General features: G+C 38.2%; 1 protein-coding gene across 2 annotated transcripts in view; it reads right to left on the reverse strand.

Annotated features, from left to right (window-relative positions):
* Window positions 1-728: 728 nt before the first annotated feature.
* Window positions 729-24296, reverse strand: part of syne3 (spectrin repeat containing, nuclear envelope family member 3) — a 60971-nt gene continuing 37403 nt past the window's right edge. The window contains exons 15-18 of one of the 2 annotated variants that reach the window (XR_009825236.1): window positions 23614-23757; window positions 19929-20114; window positions 3496-3915; window positions 729-1050 (exon numbers count right to left, since the gene is read on the reverse strand). Coding sequence is in view for 1 of the 2 variants with exons in the window: in XM_062041289.1 (XP_061897273.1) it covers window positions 3733-3915; window positions 19929-20114; window positions 23614-23757 (513 nt within the window). In the remaining variant the exon portion in view is untranslated. Of the gene's footprint in view, window positions 1051-1385; window positions 3916-19928; window positions 20115-23613; window positions 23758-24296 lie in introns of those variants that run through there. The other variant, XM_062041289.1, reaches the window with a different exon arrangement.

The following is a 24296-nucleotide window of genomic DNA, read 5'->3' on the forward strand; positions in this document are numbered from 1 at the left end:
GATCGTAATGGTGATGGTGATGTGATAGTGATGGTGAAGTAATGTGACAGGGATGTAATGTGATGGTAATGGTGATGTGATAGTGATATAATGTGACAGGGATGGTGATGTAGTGTGACAGGGATGGTGATGTAATGTGATGGTGATGTTATGGTTTTGTGGCTTTTAGGGTGATGTGATGGTGATGCGATCGTAATGGTGATGGCGATGTGATAGTGATGGTGAAGTAATGTGACAGGGATGTAATGTGACGGTAATGTGATGGTAATGGTGATTTGATAGTGATGTAATGTGACAGGGATGGTGATGTAGTGTGACAGGGATGGTGATGTAATGTGATGGTGATGTAATGTGACAGGGATGGTGATGCAATGGTGATGGTGATGTGATGGTGATGTAATGTGACAGGGATGATGATGTAATGGCGATGGTGATCTAATGGTGATGTGATGTGATGTGATAGTGACCTAGTGGTGATGTAGTGGTGATGTAGATAGTGGTGATAATGGATATTGACCCAATTATTGGTAAGATCAAGAACATTGAATTATTCTCATTGCTTTCGGAGATTATTTTTTTATTTTCAATAAATGATAATGTCACTTTAGATGCCAACGTCATGGCATACTGTAAAAGGCGAGCTAGCGTGTACTAAAACGCTCGGCTATATTTGTTGTCGCAAAAAATGATATCGGAAGTGAAATGATGTCACTGCAAATGTGTCTTTGGGCAAAAGACACTTCACCCAATTTATCTTCACAGACTAAAATGCTAACCTCCGCCCTTGTGCCCACTGCTCCTCCACGGGAAGGTTTAAATCCCCAAAAACTAATTTGTGTATAATGAAGTTGGATTCACCAAACAGGCACTACCATGGAACCCACAGGGAAAAAGAAACAGAGGGAGACCAAGAACAACCTGGAGAAGAAGCACGGAACAGGAGATGAGGGCTGAGGGGCTGTCATGGCAACAACTCGACCGAAGGGCACAAGACCGGAATGGATGGAAGGCTTTCGTCGGCGGCCTATGTTCCTCAGGGAATACTAAGGCCTAAGAAGAAGTTCGATTCTTGCCAGCATGTAGCACCAACTACTTCCTTTAATTTGTTACAGCCGGGAATTGAACCATCACCCTTTGCATTAAAGGCCAAGTGTCATTGCACCACTCGACCACCAGGCTGTCACATTTGCATTTTGATGGTAAATCAAAAGTACTCGACTTCCTTTTTAAACCAAATGTCATGCTTTTATTCTTATATTTTCCTCTATATAATTTTCCACAGCTTTCTCATACCTAATTTCTCAGAATGTTCTTAAATTGTCGTAAAAGTTTGTGTCTTTAAATAAATTGTGTTGCATAACAAAACCCTCCAGAAACATTACTCATTTTACAAAGCATCATTTATGGCAATTCTCCTGGTTTGGCAAATGACATTTGAAATAATGTTGAGCACAATAATACACCGAGTAGTAAATATTAGTACATACAGCAGTATACAGTATATATAGTGTGTACTAGTACATGAATTGCAAGCCCGCTTATTAAAACAAAGCCAAAAGAGTAAACCTACACAAGCTAGGACAACAATATTGATGTCAAACCTGAAATGAATATAAAAGTACTTCATGTGTGGTACTTGAGGTCAGGAGGTCAAGGCAGAAAAACAAAGAAATACTTCGTTTGCAAAAACTTGGTCATGTTTTCTCCTTGTTGTGTGAATGCTCCAAAACATTCACACATGGTTTTCTGCACCAAAATTCATCCATTTATTCAACTTCTTCTCCAGATTTTGGCGCGCTCTATCTTTCACATTTTTCACCCGATTCAAACCGTTCCAACTTCAAACTGTTCAGCCTATTCGGGAATCGCGGGCTTTCCCTTTGACAAATTCCAAAAATTCCCCAAATTTCCCAGAATTCCAGTTTTTCCGGGACATTTTTCCCATTCAAAATAAATTGGCAATTTTTCAGACTTCCGCCATTTCCACATTTTTCAACCGATTAAAACCCTTCCACTTTCAATATATTCCACTCATCCTGGACAAAACATATTATTTTTCCAAGTTCAAAAGAATTCCAGGAATTTCCAGAATTCCCGTTTTTTCAAACCCCTTTTTTGACCCTTTTTTCTGGCGTCTATCCATCCATCCATCCATCTTCTTCCGCTTATCCGAGGTCGGGTCGCGGGGGCAGCAGCCTAAGCAGGGAAGCCCAGATTTTCCTCTCCCCAGCCACTTCGTCTAGCTCCTCCCGGGGGATCCCGAAATTTTTCAAGCCACTTCAACTGTTCCACCGTCCAAACATTCCTCTTAATCAGGACAAAAAACAAAGTTGTTTTTCGAACTGGAAAAATTTCCGGTTTTCACAAAATTCCAGGAATTCCTTAATACCATTTCTCAATTTACAATGTTACTACTTCAACATTTCTCGACCGATTTGAAAAATTGCAACACCAACCATTTCAACTCATTCTTTTTTTTTTAACCATTTTCAAAAAAATTCCCGCATTTGCCGAAATTCCCAATTTTTGGGGGAAATTGGGATATTTTTCAAACAACTCCCCCATGTCATCTGATTCAAAAAGTTCCAACTTCAAAATATTCAGCCTGTTTACTACTCAGTGGCCTAGTGGTTAGAGTGTCCGCCCTGAGATCGGTAGGTTGTGAGTTCAAACCCCGGCCGAGTCATAACAAAGACTATAAAAATGGGCCCCATTACCTCCCTGCTTGGCACTCAGCATCAAGGGTTGGAATTGGGGGTTAAATAACAAAAAATGATTCGCGGGCGCGGCCACCGCTGCCGCTCACTGCTCCCCTCACCTGCCAGGGGGTGAACAAGGGGATGGGTCAAATGCAGAGGACAAATTTCACCACACCTAGTGTGTGTGTGACAATCATTGGTACTTTAACTTTACTTTAAAAGAATTCCAGAAATTTCCAGAATTCCCGTTTTTTCAAACCCTTTTTTGTGGCGTCTACTCCTCCCACCATTTTCAACCCACTTCAACTGTTCCACCGTCCAAACATTCCCCTTAATCAGGACAAAAAACGAAGTTGTTTTTCGAACTGGAAAATTCCCCGGTTTTCCCGAAATTCCTTAATACCAATTCTCAATTTAAAATGTTACTACTTCAACATTTCTCGACCGATTTGACCATTTTAACTCTTTTTTTTTTTTTACCATTTTCAAAAAAATTCCCGCTTTTGCCGAAATTCCCAATTTTGGGTGGAAATTCCAGTTGAAATCAATGGGACATTTTTCAAACAACCCCCCCCCCCCATTTGTCATCTGATTCAAACTGTTCCAACTTCAAAATATTCAGCCTGTTTGGGAATTGTGTGCTCTACTTCAACAATTCTAAAAAGAATTCCAGGATTTCAGTTCAACGTCAGCATTGGAGCATTCACACGCAATTCCAGCAGGAATTGCCTCATCCAGTTACTTTAAAATGTTTTGATGCATAAAAAGAAATCAAACCTAAAAGACAATGACTTACTTTGCGACGTCGGCCAAATACACGGTACGACGTCAGTACGAGGCTGTGTTTGAGAGTCAAATAGTTAAAATACTCAATTAAATACAAATTCAAGTATAAAATACATTTTGCTATTCTCTTTTAAAATAAAGTCCACATCTTTGTAAGGCTGTAATAAAATACATGATATGATACTGTAGCGCAGATATATGCCATGGATGCAGATATAGATATATATGTCATGGATGTATTTTTGTGTTATGTAGGCGGTGGTCCAGAGTAGCGCAGCATCATGTTGAAGGAGCGTGCAAAGTTGTTGCTGAGAGAGCAGCTGTGGTCTTTGTCCATGAGGGGAAGCAGGAAGGCGATGAGCAGCAAGGCGAGGAAGAAGAGCCAGAGAGGAAGAGCCAGTCGACAAACTCGCTGCATCAAGCTCGGCTTCTGCAAAGTACCACAACATGGTGTTATTGTTGCCTCAAAACCATGTGACCTGCAGGCTGTCCCACTTCCTGTTGGTGGGAAAAGCACTCAATATGGCTGCTGGTTATTCCTGTAGTACATCTTCAAAGTACTGCGTGTATTGTTTTGTTTTATACTATAATGTAGCAGAAGATAAAATAATTGTCTGTAATTTTTTGAAGTATGTAGTATAACTTAAACATATTGTTTTGTTATACTATAATGTAGTAGAAGATGAAACTACTGTAATTGTTTGGTTATAATTTAAAGTAGTATAACTGACATATTGTTTTGTTATACTATAATGTAGTAGAAAATGAAACTACTGTAATTGTTTGGTTATAACGTAATGTAGTATAACTAACATATCGTTTTGTTATACTATAATGTAGTAGAAAATGAAATTTTTGTGTGTAATTGGTTATAATTTAATGTAGTATAACTTAAACATTGTTTTGTTATACTATAATGTAGCAGAAGATGAACATACTGTCTGTAATTGTTTGGTTATAATTTAATGTAGTATAACTTAAACATATAGTTTTGTTATACTATAATATAGTAAACGATGAAAATAATGTGTCTAGTTGGTTATAATTTAATATAGTATAACTTAAACATTTTTTTAATATACTATAATGTAGTAGACGATGAAAATATTGTGTGTAATAGTTTGGTTATAATTTAATGTAGTATAACGTAAACATATTGTTTTGTTATACTATAATGTAGTAGTAGATGAAAATACTGTGTGTAATTGTTTGGTCATAATTTAATGTAATATAACTAACATATTGTTTTGTTATACTATAATGTAGTAGAAAATGAAAATATTGTGTGTAATTGGTTATAATTTAATGTAGTATAACTAACATATTGTTTTGTTATACTGTAATGTAGTAGAAGATGAACATACTGTCTGTAATTGTTTGGTTATAATTTAATGTAGTATAACTTAAACATATAGTTTTGTTATACTATAATATAGTAAACGATGAAAATAATGTGTCTAGTTGGTTATAATTTAATATAGTATAACTTAAACATTTTTTTAATATACTATAATGTAGTAGACCATGAAAATATTGTGTGTAATAGTTTGGTTATAATTTAATGTAGTATAACGTAAACATATTGTTTTGTTATACTATAATGTAGTAGTAGATGAAAATACTGTGTGTAATTGTTTGGTTATAATTTAATGTAATATAACTAACATATTGTTTTGTTGTACTATAATGTAGTAGAAAATGAAAATATTGTGTGTAATTGGTTATAATTTAAAGTAGTATAACTAACATATTGTTTTGTTGTACTATAATGTAGTAGAAAATGAAAATATTGTGTGTAATTGGTTATAATTTAATGTAGTATAACTAACATATTGTTTTGTTGTACTATAATGTAGTAGAAAATGAAAATATTGTGTGTAATTGGTTATAATTTAATGTAGTATAGCTTAAACATGTTTTGTTATACTATAATGTAGTAGAAGATGGAAATACTGTGTGTAATTGGTTATAATTTAATATAGTACAACTTAAACATTGTTTTAACATACTATAATGTAGTAGACGATGAAAATATTGTGTGTAATTGTTTGGTTATACTTTAATGTAGTATAACTTAAACATATTGTTTTGTTATACTATAATGTAGTAGAAAATGAAAAATACTGTATGTAATTGTTTGGTTATAATTTAATGTAATATAACTAACATATTGTTTTGTTGTACTATAATGTAGTAGAAGATGAAAATACTGTGTGTAATTGTTTGGTTATAATTTAATGTAATATAACTAACATATTGTTTTGTTGTACTATAATGTAGTAGGAAATGAAAATATTGTGTGTAATTGGTTATAATTTAATGTAGTGTAACTAACATATTGTTTTGTTATACTGTAATGTAGTAGAAGATGGAAATACTGTGTGTAATTGGTTATAATTTAATATAGTATAACTTAAACATTGTTTTAATATACTATAATGTAGTAGAAGATGAAAATATTGTGTGTAATTGTTTGGTTATAATTTTATGTAGTATAACTTAAACATATTGTTTTGTTATACTATAATGTAGTAGAAGATGAAAATACTGTGTGTAATTGTTTGGTTATAATTTAATGTAGTATAACTTAAACATATTGTTTTGTTGTACTATAATGTAGTAGAAAATGAAAAATACTGTATGTAATTGTTTGGTTATAATTTAATGTAATATAACTAACATATTGTTTTGTTGTACTATAATGTAGTAGGAAATGAAAATATTGTGTGTAATTGGTTATAATTTAATGTAGTATAACTTAAACATATTGTTTTGTTGTACTATAATGTAGTAGGAAATGAACATATTGTGTGTAATTGGTTATTATTTAATGTAGTATAGCTTAAACATATTGTTTTGTTATACTGTAATGTAGTAGAAGATGAAAATACTGTGTGTAATTGTTTGGTTCAAATTTAATGTAGTTTAACTTAAACATATTGTTTTGTTATACTATAATGTAGTAGAAGATGAAAGCATTGTGTATGTTTTGTTGTACTATAATGTAGTAGAGGTTGAAAGTATTGCGTGTATTTGTTTAATATATATATATATATATATATATATATATATATATATATATATATATATATATATATATATATATATATATATATATATATATATATATATATATATATATATATATATAATAAAGTAGAAGATAAATGTTTTGTTTTGTTATACTATAATGCAGTAGAAAATACAAGTTTTGGTGTACTATAGTAGCAGATGCAAGTATTGTGTGTATTTGATTTGTTATACAATACATAATGTAGTAGACTTTGAAAGTATTGTGTGTATTTGTTTGTTATACTATAATGCAGTAGAAAATACAAGTTTTGGTGTACTATAGTAGCAGATGCAAGTATTGTGTGTATTTGTTTTGTTATACAATACATAATGTAGTCGAGGACAACATGTTTGTTTTGTTATACTATAATGTAGTACAACATGAAAATATTGTGTATATTTGGTCCGTTGTACTATAATGTAGTAGAATACAAATGTTTTATTTTGTTATACTATAATGTAGTAGAAGATAACAGTTTTGTTAGACTATTATGTAGTAAAAGTCACGTCAAAGTCAAAGTACGAGTCATACCAAAGACTATAAAAACGGGACCCATTACCTCCCTGCTTGGCACTCAGCATCAAGGGTTGGAATTGGGGGTTAAATCGCCAAAAATGATTCCCGGGCGCGGCACGGCTGCTGCCCACTGCTCCCCTCACCTCCCAGGGGGTGATCAAGGGTGATGGGACAAATGCAGAGGACACATTTCACCACACCTCGTGTGTGTGTGACAATCATTGGTACTTTAACTTGAACTTTAAAACATGAAAGTACATTGTTTATTTGAGCCGGTATACTATAATGTAATAGAAGATAACAGCTTAGTTTTGTTGTACTACAATGTAGTACAAGATGTACAACATTGCTTCATTAATGACCACCAGGGATTGACATTATGTATTTAACTGAAACAGAAGTCCCTTCCACCCTAAATGAGGCCTGTCCACCATGGCTTTGGATATTTGGGTAAAGCTGGCAGCACTGGTCTCCGTGGGGGGCCCGGCTGTTTTTTTTTAGCATGCACTCCCCCAACCGCCCTCATTTGAATGCCTTTCATTTAAATGCATAGTGTCTCCCCCCTCAAAAATACTATCGGCCTCCCCAAACCAAACTCAGCATTCATCACCGAGCTCCGCAGTCTTTTCACCACACCTGCAAACCGAACCAAACCAAACTTTCTTCCCTCATCGGACTGTCTAAACCTAAAACTACACGTCAAAGTTCCCACACACGCCCTCGACCTCGTGATAACAAACTCTGCCCCCATTTAAAACCTTCAAGTCTACAACCTAGGACTCTCAAACCGCGAGGCAATATCCATGGAGCTCAGACCACTTTCCTCCCACCGAAAGCCCTAGGGCTGGGCCATTTGGACCAAAACTGACATTGCGGTATTTATAGGCCGGAGGCGATATACGATATACACTATATTGCCAAAAGTATTTGGCCACCTGCCTTGACTCACATATGAACTTGAAGTGCCATCCCATTCCTAACCATACTTGCCAACCTTGAGACCTCCAATATCGGGAGGTGGGGGGTAGGGGGTGGGGGGTGGGGCTTGGTCGGGGGTTGGGGGCGGGGGGCGTGGTGGTTGGGGGCGTGGTTATTTACAGCTAGAATTCACCAACTCGAGTATTTCATATATATATATATATATATATATATATATATATATATATATATATATATATATATATATATATATATATATATATATGTATGAAATACTTGACTTTCAGTGAATTCTAGCTATATATATATATATATTTATTTTATTTACATACAAAAAAAACCAAAAAAACTTGAATTTCAGGCTATCCATTAGATGGCAGTATTGTCCTGTTTAACTTCTCCGTTCATGATGAGTATATCATTTCGGCCATCGTGTTCAATGGAGAAGTCTGTTCTACAAAATGTACAGGCAACATACACCTTCCCCTTCGAACTGTCCTGAATAAACTGAAATTCTTGTTTCCATTCGTTTTGGAACTTGCAAGCGTATTTCTTCATCTTGCTCGTTCGACGGCGTCGCCATGTCTGTAATTTCCTCGTTCTTCTGCTTCGTCTCCTTGTTGTGTGCGCAGTTGTGCACTCTACTCTCTAAAAGCCCTAGATGCTATGACGTCATTGGGCAGGCAAGCTGTTTATATTGTGGGAAAGCGGACGTGAGAACAGGCTGTCCCCACTCAGTCTCAGGTCCGCATTGAGCTGGAGGGGGCGTGGCCTCCAGCTCCGGCTGAATACCGGGAGTTTGTCGGGAGAAAATCTCTGCCGGGAGGTTGTCGGGAGAGGTGCTGAATACCGGGATTCTCCCGCTAAAAACGGGAGGGTTGGCAAGTATGTTCCTAACCCATAGGGCTCAATATGATGTCAGTCCACCTTTAGCAGCTATTACAGCTTCAACTCTTCTGGGAAGGCTGTCCACAAGGTTGCGGAGTGTGTTTATAGGAATTTTCCACCATTCATCCAAAAGCGCATTTGTGAGGTCACACACTGATGTTGGTGGAGAAGGCCTGGCTCTCAGTCTCCGTTCTAATTCATCCCAAAGGTGTTCTATCAGGTTCAGGTCAGGACTCTGTGCAAGCCAGTCAAGTTCATCCACACCAGACTCTGTCATCCATATCTTTATGGACCTTGCTTTGTGCACTGGTGCACAGTCATGTTGGAAGAGGGAGGGGCCCCCGCTCCAAACTGTTCCCACAAGGTTGGGAGCATGGAATTGTCCAAAAATGTTTTGGTATCTTGGCACATTCAAAGTTCCTTTCACTGGAACTAAGGGGCCGAGCCCAACTCCTGAAAAACAACCCCACAGCACAATTTCTCCACCACCAAATTTCACAATGCAGTCCGAAACGTACCGTTCTCCTGGCAACCTCCAAACCCAGACTGGTCCATCAGATTGCCAGTTGGAAAAGCGTGACTCATCAGTCCATAGAAGGCGCCTCCACTGCTCTAGAGTCCAGTGGCGACGTGCTTTACACCACTGCATCCCACGCTTTGCATTGGAATCGGTGATGTATGCCTTAGATGCAGCTGCTCGGCCATGGAAACCCATTCCATGAAGCTCTCTGCGTACTGTACGTGGGCTAATTGGAAGGTCACATGAAGTTTGCGGCTCTGTAGCAACTGACTGTGCAGAAAGTCTTTGCACTATGCGCTTCAGCGTCCGCTGACCCCTCTCTGTCAGTTTACGTGGCCTACCACTTGGTGGCTGAGTTGCTGTTGTTCCCGAACTCTTCCATTTTCTTATCATAAAGCTGATAGTTGACTTTGGAATATTTAGGAGCGAGGAAATTTCACGACTGCATTTGTTGCACAGGTGGCATCCCATGACAGTTCCACGCTGGAAATCACTAAGCATAAAAATGTGGTTATAAATACGTGTAGTTGATCCTTTTAAAGTTAGAAGCCGTGTCAGAAACACATCTAAAACTGTGTCACTGAGTAAATCTGTAAACCTGGGGAAAGTATTACCAACAAAACTGCAGAGCTGTAGATATCTAAAAAAAATGTTGTTTCGGGAGTGAAAATGTATCACAAAGTTGTTGGAAAAATGTAAAATCTTTACTGTTGTTGATCCCCAGACTTGACAATCTTAAGAAGACACTATCGACAAGAGAGGGAGGGAAAGCATGATTAGCAGTGATGGGTGCAAGACTAGAAAGAGTCTGTAAACCAAAATAGTGCTTAAACTGAACCCAAATCCTGAATTAGAGATTTACAATTGAGTTTTTTGTATAAGAGGAGGTAGAGGAGAGGATGGGAGAGTGAATCAGAGCTCTAAGAGGTACTGGTTTGGTTGAGTTTGCCTCCATAACCAGCCATAACGGAGGAGGATCAAATGCTTCATATACTTTAGAATTCTAATGTTGGTGGCCCAGGAGTAAAACCTAAAGTTTGGTAGTGTTAATCCTCCCAACGATTTGGGTCTTTGCAAATATTGTTTACGTAACCTGTGAGTCTTTTTGTTCCAAGGGGAATATAAAATCTGACTAATTTACGAAAGAAGGACTGAGGGAGAAAAAGTGGTATGCACTGAAACAGATAAGAAAATCAAGGAAGTACACTACCGTTCAAAAGTTTGGGGTCACATTGAAATGTCCTTATTTTTCAATAAAGATAACTTTAAACTAGTCTTAACTTTAAAGAAATACACTCTATACATTGCTAATGTGGTAAATGACTATTCTAGCTGCAAATGTCTGGTTTTTGGTGCAATATCTACATAGGTGTATAGAGGCCCATTTCCAGCAACTATCACTCCAGTGTTCTAATGGTACAATGTGTTTGCTCATTGGCTCAGAAGGCTAATTGATGATTAGAAAACCCTTGTGCAATCATGTTCACACATCTGAAAACTGTTTAGCTCGTTACAGAAGCTACAAAACTGACCTTCCTTTAAACAGATTGAGTTTCTGGAGCATCACATTTGTGGGGTCAATTAAACGCTCAAAATGGCCAGAAAAAGAGAACTTTCATCTGAAACGCGACAGTCTATTCTTGTTCTTAGAAATGAAGGCTACTACAGAAAATTGTTTGGGTGACCCCAAACTTTTCAACGGTAGTGTATATTAATTTTAATAGAGTTGACACGAGCCACTGTAGATAAACCAGCGACCAAAATCTCCTTGGATTCTGGATAGCAGTGGAACCAAGTTGGCTTTATAAAGCTCTGCAAACGTACCGTATTTTTCGGAGTATAAGTCGCTCCGGAGTATAAGTCGCACCGGCCGAAAATGCACAATGAAGTAGGAAAAAAACATACATAAGTCGCACTGGAGTATAAGTCGCATTTTTTGGGGAAATGTATTTGATAAAAGCCAACACCAAGAATAGACATTTGAAAGGCAATTTAAAATAATTAAAGAATAGTGAACAACAGGCTGAATAAGTGTACGTTATATGAGGCATAAATAACCAACTGAGAACGTGCCTGGTATGTTAACGTAACATATTATGGTAAGAGTCATTCAAATAACTATAACATATAGAACATGCTATACATTTACCAAACAATCTGTCACTCCTAATCGCTAAATCCCATTAATTTTATACGTCTAGTCCAGGGGTTGGCAATCTTTACCACTCAAAGAGCCATTTTGACCAGTTTCACAAATTAAAGAAAACAATGGGAGCCACAAAACTCTTTTGAAATTTAAAATGAAATAACACTGCATACAAAGTTTTTTTTTGCTTTGTGCTGTGTATAAACCAGGGGTTTCAAACACGCAGCCCGCACCGTAATATGAAAATGTAATGTTAGTGCGGACCACGAGTTTTATATAAATGACGCTTGACGGCGTCATACTTGCCAACCCTCCCGATTTTACCGGGAGATCCCCGAAATTTAAGTCTACTTTTCTCTCGAATGTCTGCTGATTTTCACCCAAACAACAATAATAGCGCCCTCTACAACCAGCATTGACAACGTGCCAGTCCAGGTACATGTTGTATGCAGCTTCTGCTAGCACACAACAGCCATACAGGTCACACTGAGGATGGGCGTATTAACAACTTTAACACTGTTACAAATATGCGCCACACTGTGAACCCACACCAAACAAGAATGACAAACACATTTCGGGAGAACATCCGCACTGTAACACAACATAAACACAACAGAACAAATACCCAGAATCCCATGCATCCCTAACTCTTCCGGGCTACATTATACACCCCGCTACCACCAAACCCCGCCCACCTCAACCGACGCACGGAGGGAGGGGGAGAGGGTTGATGTTTGGGGAACAGGGTTGGGGGGGAGGGGGGGGGGGGTTTGGTGGTAGCGGGGGTGTATAATGTAGCCCGGAAGAGTTAGGGATGCATGGGATTCTGGGTATTTGTTCTGTTGTGTTTATGTTTGTTCTCCCGAAATGTGTTTGTCATTCTTGTTTGGTGTGGGTTCACAGTGTGGCGTATATTAGTAAGAGTGTTAAAGTTGTTTATATCTCAACCGTCAGTGTAACCTGTATGGCTGTTGACTAAGTATGCCTTGTTGTCACACACGTGTGCTAGCAGAAGCTGCATACAACATGTACCTGGACTGGCACGTTGATACTGATGGCTGTAGAGGGCGCTAAATGCTGTGTCATCACAGTATCCCCTTTTTATAGTTGACAGGGTGAGAATCGGAGAATAATTGCCCTGGGAGATTACAGGGAGAGCCACTGAAATCCGGAAGTCTCCCGGGTAAATCGGGAGGGTCGGCAAGTATGCAGTTGAGCCGCATCAGAGTGGTCAAAGAGCCGCATGCGGCTCCGGAGCCGCGGGTTGCCGACCCCTGGTCTAGTCTCTTACGTGAATGAGCTAAATAATATCATTTGATATTTTACGGCAATGTGTTAATAATTTCACACATAAGTCGCTCCTGAGTATAAGTCGCACCCCGGGCCAAACTATGAAAAAAACTGCGACTTATAGTCCGAAAAATACGGTATGTGTGACCTAAACTCCAGAGTGTGTGAAGCTTTGTGAGGCAATTTTAAAAGGGAAAATTGTGCAGAGGATTTTTCTTAGCAGCAGAATTTATAGGAAATATTTCACTACTACCCAAGTTTAGTTTGTAACCAGACAAATGTCCAAAATGTTTGAAGGGTACTCAAGGCGTCCAGTTGAATCTTTTCACCAGCTTGTGTTGGTTAATAAAGAGGAGGAGCCACCGCCCGCCCCCGCCAGCTGTCAGAGCTACGGCGTGAGCAGGTCGGCTGTGCGTAAAGGTGATTGTGGCGGGGCGTCGGTGTCAACAATGCGCGGCAGAGACTACGGACGCGTGACAGACCCGTTATATTATCATCAAAAAAAGCATCGCAAAGGCCTGCGGCGGGTGTTGACGCGATGTGATTGTCAATGAATCGCGGGTAAACGGCGGGAGTAACTATCAAAGGCAGCATCAAAAGATATTAGATATCAGTATGGCAAATACACACCTCTTTCTAAAATATACCGGTTTAACTCGTAATACCGTTATACCACCCAGCCCTAAAAAGCCCCCAGGTTAAATCATTTTTAGAAACATTAAAACTATCAACATAGACTCAATGAATACAGACCATCAACATCTCACCACATTTGGACGCTTATTATCTGTAACTAAATCGGTTGACTTTTACAACCACTCACTGAATAGCACCCTTAAAATCTAGGACAGGTCAACTCACAGCACTCTGCCCCCTGGTTCACAAATTAGCTCCGAAAGATGAAAACGGTGGGGCGTGTCCTTAAGCGGAGCTACAAGGCCTCGAGTCTGACTGGTCACAGACTGGCCTACCGTGAGCACCAAAACTTATAATACTCAAAACATCTCAAATACGCTACACCTCAATTCTACTCTCACAAGATCAACAATAAGCCGGGAAACTCTAAACAGGTTTTTACCACCATAAGCCATCTCCTCAAACCACAATCAATCAGTCAAGCTTTATTGCTACTCCAACGTCCAAGTAGACATACAATCACATAGAGTACATGAAACAAAAACAACAACAAAAACAGTATAAAAGGCAATATCACATAATATTAGAAACAGTGTTTGCGCATATTCAGTAAAAGGCATCTAATAAATAAATAAATAAAAGCAGCAATAAAATAAAATAAAATATATATATATATATATATATATATATATATATATATATATATATATATATATATATATATATATATATATACACTATATATACCAGGGGTCCCCAAACTTTTTGACTCGGGGGCCGCATTGGGTTAAAACAATTTGGCCGGGGGCCGGAATGTATATATATAATATATACATTTTTATTATATTATACATATATATATATTTTTTTTATTATATAATATATATTTATATTATATTATATAAAATATATTTATATTATATTATATAATATATATTTATATTATATTATATTATATTATATATATATATATATATATATATATATATACACACACATCCATGTATATATTAGATATATATAGCGCACTTTCCGCGCGCGCGATGATGTCACACTATCGATGAGAAAATGCATTTTTAGACAATATGATTTGCCTGAGCGGCTAGGAGACACAGTGAGTAGCAAGCGGTACAATGTGGATAAGAAAATAAATTATTTTTTTGATTTAAAAAAAAAAAAAAAAATTTATTTATTTTTTAATACTTGGGACTTCCCGCAGGCCTGATTTTGGACGCCCGTAGTTTGGGGACCCCTGATATATACACTATATTGCCAAAAGTATTTGGCCACCTGCCTTTACTCACATATGAACTTGAAGTGCCATCCTAAGGAATTGTCCAAAATGTTTTGGTATCCTGGAGCATTTAAAGTTCCTTTCACTGGAACTAAGGGGCCAAGCCCAACTCCTGGAAAAACAACCCCACACCATAATTCCTCCTCCACCAAATTTCACACTCGGCACAATGCAGTCCGAAATGTAGCGTTATCCTGGCAACCTCCAAACCCAGACTGGTCCATCAGATTGCCAGATGGAAAAGCGTGACTCATCAGTCCAGAGAACTTGTCTCCACTGCTCTAGAGTCCAGTGGCGACGTGCTTTACACCACTGCATCCCACACTTTGCATTGGACTTGGTGATGTATGACTTAGATACAGCTGCTCGGCCATGGAAACCCATTCCATGACCCTCTCTGCGTACTGTACGTGGGCTAATTGGAAAGTCACATGAAGTTTGGAGCTCTGTAGCAACTGACTGTGCAGAAAGTCTTTGCACTATGTGCTTCAGCATCCGCTGACCCCTCTCTGTCAGTTTACGTGGCCTACCACTTGGTGGCTGACTTGCTGTTGTTCCCAAACTCTTCACTTTTCTTATAATAAAGTTGACTTTGGAATATTTAGGAGCCAGGAAATTTTACGACTGGATATGTTGCACAGGTGGCATCCTATAACAGTTCCACGCTGGAAATCACAATCTTTCACAAATGTTTGTAGAAACAGTCTTCATGCTTAAGTTCTTGATTTTATACAAGTATTCCCATATATATGATTGGTACCTAACAGAACTACACCTAGCATTGGTTATCTGTATAATAAGATCATTCTCGGACCCCTGCAGTCTACATATACATTTAAACATCAGTTTTCTCAGGGTGACGTGGAAGGTGTTTATCCTTAAATCACAAAAAAACTTTGCTGGCACTACTACCCCTGGGCTTTCCGAGCAGGATTCTGAGACAGTCATTATATGCAACCTGGAGTTTGCGCAAGCTCTCTTTTTTTGATTCTCACCCAGCGGGATGCTGTGTACATAGGGGTGCAGTAAGCTCTAAACAAGTACACCATTGTTTCATCAGAACAGTAGTGACATTTTTTCACCATCATATTGACTTGGACATACATCATTCTTCTCTGTCTAAGCATGTCAGCATCATCCTCCATCTTGTCATTGATGATGTGGCCAAAGTATTTGACATTGTTGCACACAGACAAGTAGAAACCTGGGAAATGAAGATGTTGATCCTCCTTGGTCCTACACACCATTACCATACTTTTTGTGGCATTATACTTGACGTCAAACTTGACTCCATAGTCTGAGCATATGTTAAGAAGCTGCTGGAACCCTGCACTACTGGAAGATATAATGGCCAAATCATCAGCGTACGTAAAGTGATTAAGGTGTTCCCAATGATGCACACTGTTTTGCATTTTCTCAACTGCCTTGACAGATCATCCATATACAGGCTAAATAGGCCTGGTGATAGAAGCCCACCCGGCTGTACCCCATTGCCAACTCTAAAGGGAGAGGATAAACTACTCCCCCATCTTACCTGCATCGTCTGCCTGTCGTACCAATATGCCAGAATACGTATGATGCTACCCGGAACACCCCTATGCTTCAGCTTGGTAAAGAGTTTGTGATGGTTGACTCGGTCAAATGCCTTAGATGCATCAATAAAACCTACCAACATTGTAGAGCCACGCGCTCTGTATCTTTCTACTGCTTCTTTTAAAGCACAAATACACAAGTCAGTGCCATGCTTGCTCTTAAAGGCCAAATTGGTTGCCCGTGGTGCAAATAAGATCCCCAACTCTGTGTATTATCACACTTTCCAGCACTTTAGATAGCATGCTGGCTAGGGTGATAGATCGATAATTGTCCATACTCCCTACCTTACCAGCCTTGTCTTTAATGACAGGTACTAAAATAACTGTCAGCATAGCATCTGGCAGGATGCATTGGATTAAGAACCCTGTAAAACAGATGGAGAGCAACACAGCTACCCTAGGGCTTGCTAGCTTTAGGTGCTCTGCAGTAATAGTATCCATGCCACATGCTTTGTTATCAGCTAGTTGCCTGATGGCTTGGGGAATGTCATTTGGGCTAATGTGTACCACTTCCTCCTCTATGTTGCCTGTACAATATAGCTCCCTTCTGACATAGTTGAATAGAGCAGCATAGTGCTGCCTGCATAGTTCAGGTATATTTCCTCCACCAGATACACCCGTAATGTTACATGGCAATGCTGCTTTAAAGGCCTACTGAAATTAGATTTTCTTATTTAAACGGGGATAGCAGATCCGATCTACGTGTCATACTTGATCATTTCGCGATATTGCCATATTTTTACTGAAAGGATTTAGTAGCGAACATCGACGATGAAGTTCGCAACTTTTGGCCGCTGATAAAAAAGCCTTGCCTGTACCGGAAGTGGCGTGACATCACAGGTTGTGGAGCTCCTCACATCTGCACATTGTTTACAATCATGGCCACAAGCAGCGAGAGCGATTCGGACCGAGAAAGCGACGATTTCCCCATTAATTTGAGCGAGGATGAAAGATTCGTGGATGAGGAAAGTGAGAGTGAAGGACTAGAGGGCAGTGGAAGCGATTCAGATAGGGAAGATGCTGTGAGAGGCGGGTGGGACCTGATATTCAGCTGGGAATGACTAAAACAGTAAATAAACACAAGACATATATATACTCTATTAGCCACAACACAACCAGGCTTATATTTAATATGCCACAAATTAATCCCACATAACAAACACCTCCCCCCTCCCGTCCATATAACCCACCAATACAAATCAAACACCCGCACAACACACTCAATCCCACAGCCCAAAGTATCGTTCACCTCCCCAAAGTTCATACAGCACATTAATTTCCCCAAAGTTACGTACATGACATGCACATAGCGGCACGCACGTACAGGCAAGCGATCAAATGTTTGGAAGCCGCAGCTACGTACTCACGGTACCGCATATCCAACTCAAAGTCCTCCTGGTAAGAGTTTCTGTTGTCCCATCTCCACAAGCATGCGTATCCAACTCAAAGTCCTCCTGGTAAGAGTCTATGTTGTCCCAGTTCTCCACAGGCCAATGGTAAAGCTTGACTGTCATCGTTCGGGAATGTAAACAATGAAACACCTGCTACTACGTAGCCGCTACGTGTTTGTGTTGCTGCAGCCGGCCGCTAATAAACCGCTTCCCACCTACAGCTTTCTTCTTTGCTATCTCCATTGTTCATTAAACAAATTGCAAAAGATTCACCAACACAGATGTCCAGAATACTGTGGAATTTTGCGATGAAAACAAGACGACTTAATAGCTGGCCACAATGCTGTCCCAAAATGTCCGCTACAATCCGTGACGTCACGCGCAAACGTCATCATACCGAGACGTTTTCAGCAGGATATTTCGCGGGAAATTTAAAATTGCACTTTATAAGTTAACCCGGCCGTATTGGCATGTGTTGCAATGTTAAGATTTCATCATTGATATATAAACTATCAGACTGCGTGGTCGGTAGTAGTGGGTTTCAGTAGGCCTTTAACCCTATTTATATTTTTTTACTTCCTTCCAGAAGACAATGACATTGCTGTCCAGCAGTTTTCACACCATTGACTCAGCTCTCAGGGCTTGCTCATGCTTGCCAACAAAGCGCACTGCATATTTGTATCGAGTATTGGTTATCTTTTTATGCTCAAGAACAGGTCCCTGTCTAGGTCTACCAGCAATGACCCAGGCCTTACGGGCCGCCTTAGCCTCTGCATGTGGGCCAGCTACATGCCTGTTCCACCCAGGCTTGGTGTTTTTAGCTTTACTAAAATGAGTGAGTAGAGGTCTGCTGGCCTCTAGTAAAGCATACCCAAAACAATTGTACATTTCACAGAGGTCATCACAGTGACATTGGAACATAGAATGGCATGCATAGGTAAACCCCCTCATTCACAAATTCCACAGAAGAGCAGTGTAATTACTTAATTTCATTTTTCATTAAAAAAAGTTGAAACCATTCGCTCTTTTCTATTTGGCCCCCTCTCTTTATCGATCACCACAGACAATCCACACTCTGTCTCCCAACCTCTTTCCACCTTTTTCAAAATTTCCCAAAAAGAGGTTGAGGTCATCAGAGGCTTGGGTCTACAACACATTTTGCTCGACGATATATTGACCTACAAATTATTGCAGATAAAGGATATTGCCATTATTTTTTGAGACCAAATGAACCACTGATGTAATGACAACACATAATAATAATGGAAGTATACCCTTTCAAATGCAATTAACTTGTATGTCTTGTATATTTTAACATACCGTATTTTTCGGACTATAAGTCGCAGTTTTTTTCATAGTTTGGCCGGGGGTGCGACTTATACTCAGGAGCGACTTATGTGTGAAATTATTAACACATTACCGTAAAATATCAAATTATATTATTTAGCTCATTCACGTAAGAGACTAGACGTATAAGATTTCATGGGATTTAGCGATTAGGAGTGACAGATGGTTTGGTAAACGTATAGCATGTTCTATATGTTATAGTTATTTGAATGACTCTTACCATAATATGTTACGTTAACATACCAGGCACGTTCTCAGTTGGTTATTTATGCCTCATATAACGTACACTTATTCAGCCTGTTGTTCACTATTCTTTATTTATTTTAAATTGTTTTTCTAATGTCTATTCTTGGTGTTGGGTTTTATCAAATAAATGTTTTTTTCCTTCTTTATTAAGCATTTTCGGCCGCTGCGACTTATACTCCGGAGCGACTTATACTCCGAAAAATACGGTAATAAGTGCATTATTTGTTGTGCACACAGTACAGTGTGATTTGTTTTTTGCATAGTAAGTTCACTATTTTCAGTGTACATATGACATAGTACAGTATTTAAATTATTTATATATTTCATATTTGCATTCTAACTTTTAAGAAGACTTCAATAAATCAATTTTTTTTCTGTACTAGGATTTGAGTTGTAAATAAATAGATTATGTAAAAAATAAAAAGTGAGCTTATACTGAAAAAGCAAGACGTTTCAAATATTGTATATTATTGTCATTAATTTAGTAATAATGTAGATTTGGTTGACATTCTCACTGCTCTTGTGTATAGTGTCAAATCTTTCATGTCCATAGTTGGATCGTTACCTTGGAATTGAGCCTTTTCTGAAGGACACGGGCATCCTTTAGTTTGGACTTGTAGAGAATCCAGCGATAACGAAGTTCTTCAAAGCTGGCATCTTCTGCTGGACCTGATCCTGCCTGACTCTCTTTCCTGTCCTGCAGCAAAAGCTGGAACTGATCTTGACCCCAACTCACTCCTGCCTTCAGAGCCTGTATGGAGCACACAAAAGTTGGGAGTATTTAGCATCCTTTTGTAACACCAAAATAAGTGTTTACTAGGCTTGCCTTCCACAAAGGATTTTCATATTCCAATCAATTCTTTTTTAAAGAGAGAAGTCATTATATGTAGTACACTGACTAGTCACTAGGTGTCAGTAACGTCATGTGTATGTAGATCAGAGGTGTCAAAACGTACGGCCCACGGGTCTGATAAGGTTTAAATCGGCCTGCGGTCCACAAGATGAGTTTGCCAAGTGTAAAAAATTAGCAATTTCTTTAATGAAAGAAACTGCTGTTCTAAATGTGTCCACTAGATTCTCAATAGCAATTCTGTTAGGCAAGCAAACGGTTTATAGCGGGGCTAAGCAAGTATGCCAAGCAAGAGGTACACAGTAAAGAGAGGCTGCGGCTCATTCTCCTCGACCCAAATGAAACGGAAAACCTGCCGTTTTGGGTCAAACACATCGTTCTTTGGCATCATCATTGCCACAAAATGACTGTCAAAAAGAGAAAATTGGACAAAAAATTTAACTAAACCCTTTTAAATAGTTACTACCTCTGTTTGTATGGTTTGTTGGGTTGAGTTAGCACAGTTTTTATTGTCTATTTTGTTTAATTCCAGATAGGCTGCGACTTAAAGTTTAATAGCTTTGTAGATACACAGAGACAAAGTCTAAGTTGTCCTTCGTAGTGTTTTTGAAACTGCTGAAATGTTTTTCCTCAGAATTTTCAACTAACTTGAAGTGTTTTGTCAAGAGGATTATTTGTGTTATGTACGCTTTCAGAACGTGCTTGTTCGATTTTTGGCCCAAGTAAAAGAAAGAAAACAATCTGAAGTTATCTTTATTTTTAAGTTCGTATGCTGATTTTACCAATTCGGCCTACTTGGAAATAGATTTCCCTCCAGGTGGCTTCTGAGCTAAAATTAGTTTGACACCCCTGATGTAGGTCATTCTCCCAAAGTAAATAAAAGGAACATGGTCTTTTATTGAAGTGAACAAAACACAGATCTGATGAACAAATACTGTATAACACGGTAGAGATACGATACGATAGTTATGTGAAGTCAAAAAAGACATCAAACTTGACTAAATAGAGGTAGTAAAAGTCGTAAAAGTTACCGTATGCGAACCTGCATAACCTGCAGTATCTTTACCTTTTCTATAGGGGAGCAGTGAAAGAGGCCTTGTGCCCGTGTGAACTGGTCAAAGCTATACCTCCTGTATCTCTATTTGACAACTGTGTTCATTTGAGAATTAGCATCCAACACTTACATTTTAAAATAATTAAAGCCACACAAAACGTGATTTATTTTGTTTCTTTCCCGTGCCCAAAATCAGCTTCAAACTAAGGTATGTGGGGAATTGTGAGGAATGATTACTTACTGTACCTATTTGATAGAGTCTGCAATTACTTACACTAGAGGTGGGCGTATCAATATAAATATCGATAGTATCGATACCAAGGTGGCTATTGGTATCCCATCAATACTTTTGTCGCAGTTTCTCTTCTATACATCCGGGTAATTACTCAAATTTCCTCACAGTTTATGCGGCCGCAGCGTCTCCTGCAGTCTGTCGGTGCAAACAGCACATCTCTCTCTCTAAGCTGCTCACTCAGGCACACTTGACCTCTCCCCTTCCCTGCTCTACTACAACATACGTTATTTTTCACAAATATCTGCATGAAATGGAAGTTATTTTACTGGTTTTGATTACATTTTAAGATCTATATTTTTGTTACATTTTTTTGGTTATTTTGCAATAATGACATTGTGGGTAGTAGATTGTAATAGGGAAATTATTTATTTATTTATGCATTGTTTTATATAGTATTTTGTTATAAAAACATTTTAATGCAAAACATTTTTTTTTTCTGTGTTCTCATAATCATAGTCAACTAAGTAGAGGCAAATTTACAAAATTATTCAATGATAATGACGTATCCGATAATGAAGTATCAATATCGGGAATTCTGGCCCTGTAGTTACTTGGCCTCGAATTGATATCCAAACTTTTTTGGCACCTACCGAATCCCGCCAGGCTTTGATTACCGTTAAGTCTATTGTTGCGCGTGACATCACGGCCAGTTCTCAATTTAAGTGGCTCTTCGTACTTTGGCACTTCGAGATCCCTCCAGCAGCACTGAGAGCGGGCTCAGCCAAACTACCTCTGGGTAATGTTGCAATTTTCAATGCCAACAAAGAAACTGACTCAAAAAACGCTACAACGTAAGTAAAGTAAGGATCCGCTTTTCCAAAAATGCGCTAACTTAATGCTAATATACATTGGCTTTGCTATTACCATCTTACTGATTAGCATTAGCAATTTTACATGGCGTGTTCAACACCTCCATATGTGTTAATGAAAACTACAACTAAGATGCACGTTACAATCAATCATGTTACAATTGGTGTGTAGTGTGTACAATACTTACAGTATTAACACTTTTTAGGGCGCAACAAAAAACAGACTATATAATGTACACTACTGCCATCTAATGTCTTGGAATTGCAGCTGTAATTCCAATTTATTGTCATACTTGCAAATGATAATATGATGATAATAAAACAAGATTTAACAACTGGTCAGCAGTTATTATTATTAGCTTATGTTTAAATGTTGCAATAAAAAAAAGTATTATCAAAAACAAGTAATACTGAACACCACACACAAAAGTACAGAAAATTAGTATTGTTGAGTACTGGTATCGATTCCCAGGTACCATGAATTGGTACTAGGGATGTCCGATAATGGCTTTTTGCCGATATCCGATATTCCGATATTGTCCAACTCTTTAATTACCGATACCGATATCAACCGATACCGATATCAACCGATATATGCAGTCGTGGAATTAACACATTATTATGCCTAATTTGGACAACCATGTATGGTGAAGATAAGGTACTTTTTAAAAAAATAAATAAAATAAGATAACTAAATTAAAAACATTTTCTTGAATAAAAAAGAAAGTAAAACAATATAAAAACAGTTACATAGAAACTAGTAATTAATGAAAATGAGTAAAATTAACTGTTAAAGGTTAGTACTATTAGTGGACCAGCAGCACGCACAATCATGTGTGCTTACGGACTGTATCCCTTGCAGACTGTATTGATATATATTGATATATAATGTAGGAACCAGAATATTGATAACAGAAAGAAATGGGGGGAGGGGAGGTTTTTTGGGTTGGTGCACTAATTGTAAGTGTATCTTGTGTTTTTTATGTTGATTTAATAAAAAAAAATAAAAAAAAAACCCAAAAAAACCGATACAGATAATAAAAAAATCGATACCGATAATTTCCGATATTACATTTTAACGCATTTATCGGCCGATAATATCGGCAGACCGATATTATCGGACATCCCTAATTGGTACCCTATCGATTCAAATGTGTATGGCACCCATCCCTAGTATCCGATGCATAAAGGAAAGGCAAAGAAAAGCTAACAAGTGAACATGTTGTGTTGTTGTGTGTTCACCTTTAGTGTGTCTCGTTGTTTCTGGACTTGATTGCTCGTCAGGGTTCCTCGCTTGGTGCTCAGGATTCCTGACAGGAGTTGATTCTCTCTGCTGAGCCAAGCCTCAAACTGTTTCCTTTTGGACTTGTATTGATCCCTGCTCACCTGTATAGCATCAAATATGCAAATCAGCAACAATCTGTCTAATTGCTTTGCTCTTATTGGAAATGTTAAACTTCTACTAAGCCCCTTGTCTGCATCTTTGCACACACCAACTATTAACTAAACTATTATCTATTATTTTGATTAAATAATGATACTTTGTAGTTGATATTTCATTTCATGTTTGTAAACAAAAGATGAGCAGCTTTAGGTTATGTATTGGTTTTCCTCCATTGTTTGTATTCCAAATGAATGAAGACGCAGGTGCATATGTAACAGTCACATCAGCAAAAGGCAGGAAGGAAATCACCTTCAGTTGTTTCAATCCTACTGATTGGATCACTTGGGCTACTGTTTGCAGATACTGTAAACAGTAAGTTTTTGTCAGAGTAGTCGTAGTCAGGGGCGCCGAAAAGGGGGGGTAAAGGAGACGGATTCTAGGGGCCCAGAGAGGCCCCTAATGATGATGAAATTATAATACAGAAAAAATAATGGGGGCCCTGTAAAGATTCTTTTCATGGGGCCCAAAATCCCTAGCGGCG

The sequence above is a fragment of the Entelurus aequoreus genome, linkage group LG03, assembly GCF_033978785.1.
Source record: "Entelurus aequoreus isolate RoL-2023_Sb linkage group LG03, RoL_Eaeq_v1.1, whole genome shotgun sequence".
Taxonomy (NCBI): domain Eukaryota; kingdom Metazoa; phylum Chordata; class Actinopteri; order Syngnathiformes; family Syngnathidae; genus Entelurus; species Entelurus aequoreus.